We start from the raw sequence: 15947 nt of genomic DNA on the forward strand, positions 1-15947 counted from the left end.
CTCTATCTCTCTCTCTCTCTCCCCCCTCAGGTGTATCCAGGTCTAATGGTCTCTCTCTCTCTCTCTCTCCTCTCCTCTCATCTCTCTCTCTCTCTCTCTCTCTCTCTCTCTCCCTCTCAGGTGTATCCAGGTCTAATGGTCTCTCTCTCTCTCTCTCTCTCTCTCTCTCTCTCTCTCTCCTCTCTCTCTCTCCCTCTCAGGTATATCCAGGTCTAATGTATCTTTCTTTCTCTCTCTCTCTCTCTCTCTCTCATCTCTCTCCTCTCTCTCACTCTCTCTCTCTCTCTCTCTCTCTCTCTCTCTCTCCCTCTCAGGTGTATCCAGGTCTAATGCTCTCTCTCTCTCTCTCTCTCTCTCTCTCTCTCTCTCTCTCTCTCTCTCTCTCTCTCCCTCTCAGGTGTATCCAGGTCTAATTCTCTCTCTCTCTCTCTCTCTCTCTCTCTCTCTCTCTCTCTCTCTCTCTCTCTCTCTCTCTCTCTCTCTCTCTCTCTCTCTCTCTCTCTCTCTCTCCCTCTCAGGTGTATCCAGGTCTAATGGTCTCTCTCTCTCTCTCTCTCTCTCTCTCTCTCTCTCTCTCTCTCTCTCTCTCTCTCTCTCTCTCCCTCTCCCTCTCAGGTGTATCCAGGTCTAATGGTCTCTCTCTCTCTCTCTCTCTCTCTCTCTCTCTCTCTCTCTCTCTCTCTCAGGTGTACCCGGGTCTAATGGTCACCGCGGGCCTCATCCACTACGTTCTCAACCAGCTCAACGTCACGGTGCACATCCGGGACGTCTGTGTGTTCCTGGCGCCCGTGTTCAGCGGCCTGACCTCCATCTCCACCTACCTGCTGACCAAGGAGCTGTGGAACCAGGGCGCGGGACTGCTGGCCGCCTGCTTCATCGCCATCGTGCCCGGGTACATCTCCCGCTCCGTGGCCGGCTCCTACGACAACGAGGGCATCGCCATCTTCGCCCTGCAGTTCACCTACTACCTCTGGGTAAGACTGGTCTACGTTTAACCTGTGAACCGTCTGTAGTGTGGTAGTGAAAGGGTTAACTGTCTGTAGTGTGGTAGTGAAAGGGTTAACCATCTGTATTGTGGTAGTGAAAGGTTAACCTTATGTAGTGTGGTAGTGAAAGGGTTAACCTTCTGTAGTGTGATAGTGAAAGGGTTAACCGTCTGTAGTGTGTTAGTGAAAGGGTTAACCTTCTGTAGTGTGGTAGTGAAAGGTTAACCTTCTGTAGTGTGGTAGTGAAATGGTTAACTTTATGTAGTGTGGTAGTGAAAGGGTTAACCGTCTGTAGTGTGGTAGTGAAAGGTTAACCTTCTGTAGTGGTAGTGAAAGGGTTAACCGTATGTAGTGTGGTAGTGAAAGGTTAACCGTCTGTAGTGTGGTAGTGAAAGGGTTAACCATCTGTAGTGTGGTAGTGAAGGGTTAACCTTCTGTAGTGTGGTAGTGAAATGGTTAACCCGTTCATTACCACACTACCAACAGGTTAACCCTTTCACTGCGACAATACAGGAGGTTAACCCTTTTCACCACCACACTACCACCTGACAGTAATCAATGACATCACCGTTATCCTGTCAAACTAAAAGTCCCTCGGCCTATCAGCCAAATATCACGCAAGAAACAAACTAACAACAAAGAAATCATTCTTACCGATAGACATGGATTGTCTTAACATTTTAACTTCTGTAATAATTATATCTATCTATTTATCCATCTATTTAAACACCATGAAATACAGGTCCAAAATGCTTTTCTATTAACAGAAATTACTCTTAATTACCAGACTAGGCATTTAGGCACCTACAATTCTAACCCTTTAAATGCCAGTGTGTGATGGCATATATTTGCAATATATCAAATGCAAAGTAGATTTTTCTGGGGGGGGATTATTACAGGCTAGCATGTGTCAATGATTAGCAACAACAGTTTTTTGTAAGGGTCCCGCCTCCACCAATCAAATGCGGCTCCCTTTGTGTGTGTGTGAGAGCAAGAGAGAGAGAGAGAGATTTTTATTTTACCTTTTATTTGACCAGGTAGTCACTTGAGATCAAACTTGTGTGAGTTGCAGTGATCTCCTGGGTGTTCCCCACCTAGGTTATCTAACTATTGCGCTGCTGCAACTAGAAACACTGGCCTGGCCTGCTTCTAAGTTCAGTGGCCTGATAAATTTGGATTATTATAATGTTTGTATCATCTGGCGACCCCCCCGCGGCGGCTCGCGACCCCCACTTTGGGAACCCCTGGTCTGGAGGAGTGGTAATCAAGGTGCAGATGAGGGTCTGTATGTCTATATATATCAGTTATATTTGCATTACAATAAATATAGTTACAATAGACACTATAATCGAAATACTTACTATGAGTAAGTAAGTATACAGTAAGTATACACAGGTGCATTATGCATAAGGTACGTAATATACATCATACGTTGTCCGTTTAGGTGGTCTGTTTAGGTATTCCGTTTAGGTGGTAAGAGTCAGACACATTCGGTGATCAGATATTCCTAGTAGTTCTCGAGTTCTGCTGCCGTTAGTCCTCCGGCTGCTGGCAGCAGTCCCTGCCCACTGTTGTGGAGCCTGATGGCCGCTGGTACGAAGGACTGGCCGAGACGGTTAGCGGTTAGTTGAGTGTCGGGGGGGGTATGAGTCTGTGGCTGAACGTGCTTCTCATCTTGACTTGACTAGCTTATCCTAGAGGGGTTGGGAGGGGTTCTCCAGGATAGCGGCCAGCTTCCTTCTCATCCCCCTCTCTGCCACCACCTCTAGTCTGACCAGCTCGACTCCCACCACAGAGCTAAACCCTCCCACCCGTTCGAAAAACCCTGACGAAGTTCGAAGCCCAAAAACAGGCTTCGGGGACAGCTCTAGTGGACGTGCAGTCTCTGGCCGCCACAGCAGTAAATTCTTTGTTTTATTATTACCTATTATTAACACAAGCCCGTATCTCTGAAATGATGCATTACCATCACATTCCCTCTGCCGTCTGGAGGCTGAGAGAAAGAACCAAATCTTGATTTTCTTTTCAATCGATTCCTCTCTGGGGCGTTGACGCAATAGTGCGGCAAGTCAGACGTGTGTGTGCAGGCTGTATGGGAAGCTTGTTCCTCTATGCTGTGTCTTGGTCATGCTGCATGACCTCATGAAGCACGCGGCCCAATCAAATCCCATCTGGAACCCGCCTGTACGTCAGAAACACACCTGTCACTCAGAAACACGCCTGTCACTCAGAAACACACCTGTCACTCAGAAACACGCCTGTCCATCACGCCTGTCCGTCAGAAACACGCCTGAAACACAACTGTCCGTCAGAAACACGCCTGTCCGTCAGAAACACGCCTGTCACTCAGAAACACACCTGTCACTCAGAAACACGCCGGTCCATCACGCCTGTCCGTCAGAAACACGCCTGAAACACACCTGTCCGTCAGAAACACGCCTGTCCGTCAGAAACACGCCTGTCACTCAGAAACACGCCTGTCACTCAGAAACACACCTGTCCATCTGCAGTCGAGTTGCTAGTGTCGCCTCCTGATGATGTCACACATCAAGACTCTTCTCTGGTTTCTAGATTTTGGGGAAACATTTTCCTTTCCCATTATTCCTAGATATTAACGGAACCAAGATGGTTGTAACAACATCTCGAACTTTGTCAAAGGAAAGCAACAGTTGCGATTGGAGGATCGAGGAACGAGGTCGGGGTTTGAGATCGACCATCTGTTGCAAAATTACAACATCACTTAGCTTTTAGCTATTAAAAAAAAAAAAAAAAAGTCTTTACATTTGAAATTTCTTTAGCACATTTACATAGTCAATGGGTCCTGTTGTTCAGCCTCACAATGCTATTGGATAGTAAATGTGTTTATAGGTCCCACATTCTGAGTTGAATTTTCCCTTTTATCCAACAACTCCACTTTCCATTCCCCCATAGCTACGTACATAGATGACACCGTATACCGTAGCTATGTACATTAATTACATGTGTCCTCGTCATGGGTCTGCAGCAAGCAGAAAGATATATACAGGCTAATGTTGTTGTGTGAGAGCCGGAGTCTCTAAAGCAATACAATCCACGTCCAGGCGACGCAGTGCTGTAACTCTGGAAGCGCTTGTTGATCGTTAATTGGTGGTATTTGTGGAGAACGTAACCTGCTTTTCCTCTCCGGATCAATTTATAATCTTCTCCTCGGCTTTCCGGACCATAAATAAATTGAACGCGCCCCCACATGCTTGCACACGCTCTCTCTCCGCATCCTCACTTACTCCTGCAAAGTATACAAGGAGTCTGACTCCTCACAAAGGGTCCATGGAGACACGCTGAGTAACCGTGGTAACGAGCATCTCACAGAGGCTCCCCCGCCCTGCGCACACAAACACACACAAACATCCATCTATTCTCTCCATCGTGTCTCCCTTGTGTATCTTTCTCACTCGTTTCGCTCCGTTTCTCTTTCCTTGTCCATCACTCTTTCGCTCTTTCTCCCATCTCTCTACTGTGTCTCTCTACCTCTCTCTCTCTCTCCGCCCTCTCTGTCTCTACTGTGTCTCTATCTCTCTCTACTGTGTCTCTCTTTTAACTTTCTCACTAATGTCTCTCTTATCTTTCTCACTCACTTCCCTCTCTCTGTTTTAACTTTCTCACTCACTTATCTCTCTCTCTCTCTCTCTCTCATCTCTTCTCTCAATTCAATTAAATTCAAAGGTCTATTGTCATGACGTAACTTGTACATGTTGCCAAAGCAAATGATTAACTTTAACATTAATTAGAAACAGATACAATATCATCAAAACATCAATCATCAAATATTACAGCATAAAAGTCAGGTGACTGTCCCTCAGTTTATGGCAGGCAGCAACATAGACTGCTGCTATCTCTCTCTCACTCTAACTGTCTTTCTATCTCTCTAACTCTCTTTCTATTTCTCTTTGTCGCTCTCTCACTCTCTTTCTCGCTCTCTCACTCTCTTTCTCGCTCTCTCTCTAACTATCTCTCTCTTTCTCTCTCTCTCTGTCTCTTTCTATATCTCTCTTTCTCTTTGTCTCTTCTCTCTAACTATATCTGTCTCTGTCTCTATCCCTCTCCCCATCTATCTCTCTATCTCTCTCTCTGTCTCTCTCTGTCTCTCTCTCTAACTATATCTATCCCTCTCCCCATCTCCCAATCCCTCTCTCTATCTCTCTCTCTCCCTCTCCATCTCCCTCTCCATCTCTCTCTCCCCCCCTGTCTCTCTGTCTCTCTCTCTCCCTCTCTCTCTAAAGGCCTCTGCATGCTACAGAAACTTCAAAGCAACTGCAACACAACATCAGCGCGATTTCAACGCGGTTGTTGCAGAGGGTCTTGTAGACTGTGTTGCGAGGATGTTGCGTACCTGTCTCCAAAATCTAATCTAAACAACCGTTGCGTTGATATTGCGTAGCAGTGATTGGTTGGTTAGCGAATGGGGGCGGGGCTGTCATAGAATAATATTGGTCCCGCAGAGAATACCATCCTCCATTGTTGTAGCCAGCCAGCGTTGATGCTAAATAATTAGCGTCACATAGCTGGCCTTTTTCTGAAAACCCAAGCACATATTGTTCCATAGCATACGCCTTCAGTTGATCATGACAAATCCTCTCTTACCTTGACGATTAAAAAGCCTCCATAATTTAGTAAATAAAGCTGTAGCCAGCCAGCTAGCATTGGTGCTATACACATTAGCTACATAGCTAACCAACTAAATACAATGGTATCCTGAGGTAACGTTAAATACAACGTTTGCTAGTCGAAATGACTGGACACACACAGGGACAAGTTAAACCAATCAATTCATTTATTCCAACAGGTAGTTTGAGCTGCATGTTAGCCGAGGTCTTTCTCTCCTCTCCATTGGAAACTAATGACGTTACGTAACGTTAGCTCGAAAAGCACAGAAACGGGCGACAGAAGTTAAGCTGCTAACAACAGACACTATAACACTTCCGGTCGGGGGATTTCAAAATAAAAGAGCAACGTCTAAAAGCACCGGAAATACGTTTATTTTGTACATTATCTAATGTTAACACGAACCTAAACTAACTTTAGTTAAACTAACTTTGCGCGTCGATGTTGCAGAAGCATAAAGGCAGAGTGTCTGCAACACTGTTGCTTTGTCGATGTTGTGTTGCAGTTGCTTTGAAGTTTCTGTAGCATGCAGAGGCCTTAACTCTATCTCTATCTGTCTCTGTCTCTCTCTGTCTCTCTCTAACTCTATCCTTATCTCTCTCTCTCCCCCTGTCTCTCCCCCTGTCTCTATCTCTCTCTGTCTCCCTCTCTCTCTGTCTCTCTCTCTCTCTCTCTCTCTCTCTCTCTCTCTCTCTCTCTCTCTCTCCTCCTCCTCCTCTTCCTCTCAGCGCGGCTCAGTTCTGCCCTTCATGTTAACACTTTGAGTGCCAGGGACGCGATTTGTTGTTAGTTCATGCCACCAGTTGAGTGTCACCAACGATATAGCGTTTGTTTGTTGTATTTTTTTTTATTAGCGATTTGAATTCATATTTCATCAATCGAGCCTCACGCTAGTGTTGCAGACTCTCTGAGCTCAATTGGGAAAATACCGCCCCCTATCATCTCTCCCTGGGGGGGGGGGGGGGGGGGGGCGTCATCTGAAGAGATCCAAGTCTTCGCCGACCAGTATGTATTTCCAGTACCCAACGCTGAATCAATAAACGAGATCGATATTTGGAATGGCGATCAGGAATTGGAATAATCTTTTTGGAGAACATCTGATATGAGGTAAGCAATTTATTTGACCAGTCTTGGGGTAATCGGATCTATTTTGACCTATATATCAACGTGTGCCCTATGTGTGTGTGTGTGTGTGTGTGTGCGCGCTGATCAGGAAATGAGAGAATATATTTTTCAGATCGCTTCTCTAGCGTGCATAAGTACACATATACTATCGATAATCTAGCGTTTATTTGAAAATGATTCATAAATAGGCCGAAAAATGACAGTTTTTGTGTATGCCAGAATATTCCAGTAAAGGGCGATTATCACGGAATCTATATATTTTCCTGAAAAACAAGGGCTTTTCAAAATGCTATAAAACGGAAATAAACCGATTTAAAAAAAAAAAGAAAAAAAAAAAAAAAAACCCGTCTCGACAATGTTGACTGCAAACAAGTCATTGATAAACGACGGGCAGATTAGACACATAGCCGTAATTTAAGACAGATTATGCGTTCACAACGCTATCATTGAAGTGGGTGCTGGCATTCAACGGCGGTAAGGCGCACCGCATCGCCGGTAATCAAAGTGTTAATGTGGAGCCTCAGCCTGGGCAGCAGCAGCTCCAATCAGTGTGTTTGCTAAGTCAGGCCTCGTTAGTCTCGTTAAGCGCTCGTTAGCACCAGGTCGTTAGCAGCTCTTCCTGTGAGCGTGACAGTGGGGCTGAACCAAAACATTCGAATGTTCGAATCTTCGTTCGTTACATTGACATTCGAATTCTAAATCAACATTCGAATACAATTTTGCAAGACAGCCCAGGTCGCTTCTTAACCCCCCTCCCAGCCCCCCGGGTTTGCATAGACATTTTAGGAAAGGGGGAAACCATGATCCATACATGTATAGGATACAATTAATTAAAAAATATATCATAATTATGTTTGTTAGATAACCTCTGATCCTGTTAGAAAGTAATAGGGAAAAATACAATTTAGAAGACAAAAATAATATATATAGGTATATATACCGTATAACAGTAAACAGAAAAAGTGATTTTTGTTCATTCTCTGGTGTCAAGGTACAAGTGTTCAACCTAGTGGAGTACTGATTTTACCTTCTGGGCCGCAGTAAGTAATATTTGGATCGATTCTGTCCTTGCTCCCTGTGCTCTAGCACTGGATGCCTCTAATCTCAATACTTCGTAGAAGGACAGTTTCCAACGGTAAATATTGAGACTATAAGGTGGTTTCCATTTCATTACGAGCATTTTCTTTGCTGCCGTTAAACCGGCCAGAAACACTCTCTTTTTGTGAGGTGTTAATTTTAGAGATGAATCTTCATTTAATAATAAAATGTGTGGCAAACAAGGTATGTTTATCTCCGTTATATTAGTGAGAAATAATGCAACCTTGGCCCAAAAAGCTAGTACTCCTGGACATTCCCACATCATATGTATGTATGTTCCTATGACTTTTTGCGGACATAAAGCACATAGAGGACTTTGTAAAATGTTGATTTGACAGAGTTTCCTGGGTGACGGATACAATCTTTATCAGTTTGTAATGAGTTAATTGATTATTATAATTACGAGAGGTTAACGGAATATTATCCCATACATTCTGCCAATTTATGCAGGCGTTGTAATTCTTTAAATCTATGTTCCAGACAGTGGTATTACCTGTAGTTCTGTTTAGTTTTCCTTGTATTTTATTATATAACCCGGAAACAAAACCATTTTTAACATTTATGCCACTCACTATATTCATTAAAGGGTGACCTGGTAAAGGCTGATTCCATGGGACACCATAAGTACGCATTGCAGTGAGTAACTGTAAATAAAAAAAGAAGGATGTACTAGGGACATTATAGATTTGTTTGAGCTCTTGAAAGGATCTGAGACCGTATTCACTGTATATGTCAGATAGTTTGTGAATACCTTGTCTTTGCCAATTGGGAAATGTAGCTGGTTTCCCTCCCAACAGTAAGAAGTTGTTATCAAAAATAGGGGTATCTAGGTGCCATTTTGTGTTCCACTGTCCCCATGGCCGCCTAGTTATAGTTGAAAGTGGGGGTGCAAGATTTTTTTTTTTTATTTAATGAACCTGTACGTGCAATTTCCTGCAATATAGAGCCACCACTAGACCCCTGGCCCTTCTATCCTCTTTGTTTTACTGTGTCCTACCAGTTTTTATTACTTTCATTGCTTTATTATGTTTTTAATCCTATATCTTGCACCATACTGTTTGTTTTTGTTGCTTTCATTGCTTTGCTATGTTTTTTTTCTTTCTTTTAATCTTATACCTTGCCTCACACTAATTTGTTTTTATCAACTTGCTTGTGAAGCACTTTGGTGTCAGCTGCCGCTGCCTGGAAATGTGCTATACAAATAAAACTGACTTGACTTGACTTCAATCTTGACCAATAAAGCTGCTCTTTTCACTATAAAACTCAGTTTATATTGCAGTATGATAGCCAATTACTATAATAATAATATATTAATATATATATATACTGTATATACACTGTATATTGATTTTTCGCTCATTCATTTTTATTAAATCAATCTCCTTTCAAATAGGCCAAGTTTTAATAAGAAAGAGAAAAAAGATATATTTCCATTACCTGTAAATCTTGTGTCTCTTTCTCTCCTTCTCTGCCTCCTCCCTGAGTCTGGAGTGCACAATCATGAGATCGATCTCAAAAAAAAAAAAAAAAAAAATGGAGGCCCCTCGTCACTATAGGCCCACGGGCCGCGGCCGTCGTTAATCCGGCCCTGCTCGTCTGCCATATAGATAGCGTTAACGTTTGCAAATGAAGTCATCCAGCTCACACCACATATCTAGATAACGTTAGCTAGCGGCTAGCACTAAAGCTAACGCCAACCAGAGAGGGAAATGTTATTATTATTTATTCGAGGAAACCGTATGACCAGATCGCAATTCGGGACCGTGAAACACTTTTATTGTATTGCGTGGTAGAACCGTAGAAGTTCTACTACCACTCAATAGTAACTTATGTCTAACATAATCCTTTTATTTGAACAACTTACTGGAAAAGCCTGCCTGCCTGCCACCAATATTATGACACACTCTGTGGGCTTTGAGTGCGCCAAGGTCTACGCGCTGGAGATGGGAGGCACTGGATCAAACCATAATGGGGCAGGGGGGGGGGGGGTTCGCAATCTTTGGAAACTTAAAAACTTGTTATTAAGTGTCATTGCGTATTATTAATTTGATTGAAATTACGTAGTTATGGTTAGATAATATTTATATATTGGGGGGGGGGGGGGGTATATCAATGATCAAAAAGTGAGGGAGCAAAGAGACAAGTTTGCTCCCCCAAGTTCAATACTGGTAGAGCACCCGCTTCGCCTGCTCTTATACGTAGGCGCCTATGACTGTCCCGTTTCGGCAATATATTTCCAAACGTAAATTGAATGTGCTATAATTGGGCCGAATTTAGTATGGCAAAAGCTTTGCGATAGACCAGAAAAGAGGATATCTTTGAGTGTATATGGAGATGGAAGAAGAAAAGAAAAAAATTTCTATTAATTCCGTTTGAACCAATGGGGTTTTTCTTCACAGTTGCAGATAAAGATTAGGCTACACTAATATTATAGTATTAAAAGAAACTGATGAGTTATATTCATTAGAAAGTTGATTTAGTTGGGCTGGGGCTTCTCGCTGGGTCTGGGGCTGGAAAGTTAATTTAATTTAAAAAAAATACTAATTTAATCAGATTAATCACTTTATTCAAATTGAGGATTTAGTTTGAGGATATTAAAAAAGAAATCTGACTGAGTTCGAATCCCAAAAACCGGCTTCGGGGAAACAGCCTTACTGTACAGTGAGGTAGGGATGCTCTCTGTCTGTACAGGCTGTTAAAAAGAGGAGATGAGATGAATAATTCACACGGTCCTGTTGGGAAAATCAGAGACGGGGAGCTGAGCTCCTGTGGAGACTTTAGTGTGTTTGTCACTCTTGGCTTTCTCACATTTTCTCTCTATCTCTATCTATCTCTATATCCATATCTATATCTCTCTATCTATATCTCTCTTTCTATATATCTCTATCTATATATCTCTATCTATCTCTATCTATCTCCATCTCTCCATCTCTCCCTCCCTCTCTATCTCTCCTCTCTCCCCTCCCTCTCCTCTCTTTCTCTCTCTTCCTCTCTCTCCTCCCTCCCCCTCTCTCGTTCTCTCTCTCCCCCTCCCCTCTATCTCCATCTCTCCCTCTCCCTCTCTCCTCCTCCCTCCCCTTCTCTCTCTCCCTATCCCCCCTCTCCTCTCTCTCTCTCTCTCTCTCTCTCTCTCTCTCTCTCTCTCTCTCTCTCTCTCTCTCTCTCTCTCTCTCTCTCTCTCTCTCTTCTCTTCTCTTCTCTTCTCTTCTCTTCTCTCTCTCTCTCTCTCTCTCTCTCTCTCTCTCTCTCTCTCTCTCTCTCTCTCTCTCTCTCTCTCTCTCTCTCTCTCTCTCTATATATATATCATCTCTCACTCCCTACCCCCTCTCTTTCTCTCTCTCCCCCTCCCTCCCCCATCGCTCGCTCCCCCTCTCTCCCCCATCTCTCAATCTGATTGGTTAACCCTTTCTTGTCCTCTCTGTGTCTCGTAGGTGAAGTCAGTAAAGACTGGATCCGTCTTCTGGGCCATCGGATGTTGCCTCTCCTACTTCTACATGGTGAGGTCACACTCACACACACTCACTCACTCACTCACTCACTCACTCACTCACTCACTCACTCACTCACTCACTCACTCACTCACTCACTCACTCACTCACTCTCTCACTACATACAAGCATGTTTCCATAAAGGGTTAGTGTTAGGGTAGTTAGTAGGTTAGTGTTAGGTTAGTTAGTAGGTTAGTGTTATGTTAGTTAGTGGGTTAATGTTAGGTTAGTTAGTGGGTTAGTATTAGGTTAGTTAGTGGGTTAATGTTAGGTTAGTTAGTAGGTTAGTATTAGGTTAGTTAGTGGGTTAATGTTAGGTTAGTTAGTGGGTTAGTGTTAGGGTAGTTAGTAGGTTAGTGTTATGTTAGTTAGTGGGTTAATGTTAGGTTAGTTAGGTTAGTGTTAGGTTAGTTAGTGGGTTAGTGTTAGGGTAGTTAGTAGGTTAGTGTTAGGGTAGTTAGTAGGTTAGTGTTAGGTTAGTAGGTTAGTGTTATGTTAGTTGGTGGGTTAATGTTAGGTTAGTTAGTGGGTTAGTATTAGGTTAGTTAGTGGGTTATTGTTAGGGTAGTTAGTAGGTTAGTGTTAGGGTAGTTAGTAGGTTAGTGTTGGGTTAGTTAGTAGGTTAGTGTTATGTTAGTTAGTGGGTTAATGTTAGGTTAGTTAGTAGGTTAGTATTAGGTTAGTTAGTAGGTTAGTGCTAGGTTAGTTAGTGGGTTAATGTTAGGTTAGTTAGTGGGTTAATGTTAGGTTAGTTAGTGGGTTAGTATTAGGTTAGTTAGTGGGTTAATGTTAGGTTAGTTAGTGGGTTAGTATTAGGTTAGTTAGTGGGTTAATGTTAGGTTAGTTAGTGGGTTAGTGGTAGGGTAGTTAGTAGGTTAGTGTTAGGGTAGTTAGTAGGTTAGTGTTATGTTAGTTAGTGGGTTAATGTTAGGTTAGTTAGGTTAGTGTTAGGTTAGTTAGTGGGTTAGTTTTAGGGTAGTTAGTAGGTTAGTGTTAGGGTAGTTAGTAGGTTAGTGTTGGGTTAGTTAGTAGGTTAGTGTTATGTTAGTTAGTGGGTTAATGTTAGGTTAGTTAGTAGGTTAGTATTAGGTTAGTGTTAGGTTAGTTAGTAGGTTAGTGCTAGGTTAGTTAGTGGGTTAATGTTAGGTTAGTTAGTAGGATAGTGTTACGTTAGTTAGTGGGTTAGTGTTAGGGTAGTTAGTAGGTTAGTGTTAGGTTAGTTAGTAGGTTAGTGTTAGGTTAGTTAGTGGGTTAATGTTAGGTTAGTTAGTAGGTTAGTGTTGGGGTAGTTAGTAGGTTAGTGTTGGGTTAGTTAGTAGGTTAGTGTTATGTTAGTTAGTGGGTTAATGTTAGGTTAGTATTATGTTAGTTAAGTTAGTGTTAGGTTAGTTAGTAGGTTAGTGTTAGGTTAGTTAGTGGGTTAATGTTAGGTTAGTTAGTAGGATAGTGTTAGGTTAGTTAGTGGGTTAATGTTAGGTTAGTTAGTAGGATAGTAGGGCTGTACACTGCGACGAGATTATCGCAAATTGCCCCTTAATTTGGCCAATGCGAGTGGAAAATAATATTTGGGGGCAACCTTGCGAGTAGTGATTTCAACCCTTCATTCGTATTTCACTCCTAAATTATTCCATACAAATTGGATAATTTTTTTAAATGAATGAATGAATGACCTTTATTTATATAGCACCCTTCACAGCACGAATGCACAGGGTGCTTTACACTACAGCTTAATATAAAAACACAATAAAAACAAAATCAGAAATAAATGACAACAACAACAAGCAGCAGTTAAAAATAGTGAAACCAGATAGAAAAAGTAGAATAAAAGAATTTGGATAAAATCATGAGTCACTAATTAAAACAAAAACTATAAAACAGTGAGGACATGAAAAAAAGTGCCTATGCATGACCAAAAGCCTGTCTGAACAAATGCGTTTTAATTGTTTTTTAAAAGAGTTCTCAGAGGGGGCAATTCGCAGGTCCAGGGGGAGAGCATTCCAGAGCCTTGGTGCTGTCACCTGGAAGGCTCGATCACCCCTTGTTTTAAGCCTGGACCTTGGGACCACCAGGAGGTGCTGATCGGCAGATCTGAGTGAGCGGGTGTTGGTGTAGGGATGGATGAGTTCAGTGATGTAGATGGGGGCCTGACCGTGAAGTGCTCTGAAAGTGAAAGTGAGGACTTTGAAGTGAATTCTATAGTGTACCGGGAGCCAGTGCAGGGATACCAGAATGGGAGTGATGTGGCATGATTTTTTTGACCTTGTGAGTAGCCTGGCTGCAGCATTTTGGACCATTTGTAATTTATCTGTGGATGATTTGGTGAGACAGGTGAAAAGTAAAAAAAAACATTAGCCTACAACCAGGGCTGTACAGTGCGACATTATGTCGTGGTGCTATGAAAGAATCTGTCGGCAATGAATGAACTTACTGCGATAGCCTGAGTGAAAAAAATATTTGCGTGTGGAGTGAATCTGGGTCACGCTATATACTTGGTAGTTGTAGTCTATTGTGCGATTAAATACCATGTCCCTGTCTGCGTAGAGTCCATACATCCAACACCAAATCCCATAATTCCTAGCGAACAGTCAAAACGAAACTGAATGTGGCATCTTCCTTTCAATAATAATATCGATATCTAATAATAATATGGATATATGGATATAATATCAGTTCAGCCATGCATTAGGTGAGTAGCCCACTATTGGGACGTTTTTCATTAAATACTGTCTACTTAAATTTCCCTCCGGGGATCAATAAAGTATCAACCTATCTATCTATCTATCTAATAATGAGACAATATGCAAATAAGATAATACTAATAATTGTCACGGTTCCCCGTATATGAAATGAAAGTGGCTTGCAACTTACTGCTGGTAAAATCTACTGTTTATTTCTCGTTTTGCATAGTATTACATTCCACTTCTATAAACAATCAAAGTCCTACCGTAAGAGCCTCATACGGGTCAATTAAACCTTGATTAGTCTTTCCTTCGAGCTAAGTTGAACTGAACATTTCACTGTCAAAAGCGCAAACTTAAACAAGGTTGCGTCGCAACGCGGTTTTCAAAATAAAGGTCACATATACAAATACCTCTCAATTCTTATAAAAAAAAAGTCCCGGATATACATAAACATTAATTGGCATAGATCTCTATAAACGGCCCAACACATTGATCACTTTAGGCACACCCTGAAACCAGTAACATCACAAATATGAAGCGGGTAATTACCCATAAAAATAATAAACCTTTCATGGGGTTATTTACAATAATAATAATTAATTTGATTTCTAAAGCACTTTTCATTGTGAAACAAAGGTATGCAGAGTTTCTTGTCCTCCTGATTAATGCAATGGTGTGTTTGTTGTGGTGATCTCATTCAAGGAGTACTACAAGCGCGCGCACACACACACAGTTTGTTGTTTTTGTTCTATTAGTGATTTACACATTTTCTCAGTTGGTTCATTATAAAAGATACAAACCTGAAAACAAACGCACTTAAATGTTAAATAAAAGGACCACAGTAATGAGGCAGGAGGATTTTTTTTTAATAATGGTAAAATTGTTATTTAAAAATGTGCCCCTAAAAATATTCTTTGCCCCTAAATTTCTCATTTGTGTGCGCAAGTGTGCCCCTAGTGAAAAAGCTTAGCGTACAGCCCTGATAGTGTTAGGTTAGTTAGTGTTAGGTTAGTTAGTGGGTTAATGTTAGGTTAGTTAGTAGGTTAGTGTTAGGTTAGTTAGTGGGTTACTGTTAGGTTAGTTAGTAGGTTAGTGTTAGGTTAGTTAGTAGGTTAGTATTATGTTAGTTAGTGGGTTAGGTTAGTTAGTAGGTTAGTTAGTAGGCTAGTGTTAGGTTAGTTAGTGGGTTCATGTTAGGTTAGTTAGTAGGTCAGTGTTAGGTTAGATAGTAGGCTAGTGTTAGGTTAGTTAGTAGGTTTGTGTCACACATTCACACGCCGACGGCGGAGGCGACCATGCAAGGTGCCAACCTGCTCATCGGGAGCAGTTAGGGGTTAAGTGTCTTGCTCAAGGACACATCGACACGCTGCCGGGAGGAGCTGGAATCGAACCAGGAACCTTCTGATTACCAGACGACCGTTCTACCTCCTGAGTCACTGCCGGGGGCTGATAGAGGATTTGTTAGACTCTCTGGGTATTTTTCCAACTTGGAACCAGTTCAAAGACAGAACTGGCTAACAGAACCCAACCATAACTCCCGTAGCAGATTCTTTCTGTAGAGATTGGGATTAGGCTTGGGTGGTGCGGTATCCTTTTTTTCACACCGTCATACCTTTATTACATAATACCCCGGTGTACGGTATTTGACGGTATGACTTTCATTTTCATCAGCGGGGGGGGGGGGGCAACCCGTGTTACCAAGTAAACAAATCATCGTCAGCTCTCAGAATGGTAGTAGTCAGAAGCCTGCACCGTTAGCGTTACTGCGTTAGCATCTAGCCTAGCCATGGCAGACTATTTGATTCGTTAAGGGCTCGAAATTGCCTGGGTTTTGGTAATATGCTCCCGAAATGCTCCCGTTGTTTGGCTACTTCTATGTGCAGTGAAAACTACTCGAATGCTTTATAACCTAGTCATTGATTTAGTTC

At 42.2% G+C, this 15947-nt stretch overlaps 1 protein-coding gene across 1 annotated transcript in view; it reads left to right on the forward strand.

Annotated features, from left to right (window-relative positions):
- Positions 1 to 15947, forward strand: part of LOC311223934 (dolichyl-diphosphooligosaccharide--protein glycosyltransferase subunit STT3B-like) — a 101923-nt gene that overhangs the window by 45461 nt on the left and 40515 nt on the right. Inside the window, 2 exon segments of the mRNA XM_084308709.1 lie at positions 687 to 974; positions 11282 to 11347. Coding sequence (XP_084164835.1) covers positions 687 to 974; positions 11282 to 11347 — 354 coding nt within the window.

This window comes from Notolepis coatsorum (genome assembly GCF_963971535.1).
Source record: "Notolepis coatsorum genome assembly, chromosome: 2".
NCBI classification, from domain to species: Eukaryota; Metazoa; Chordata; class Actinopteri; order Aulopiformes; family Paralepididae; genus Notolepis; species Notolepis coatsorum.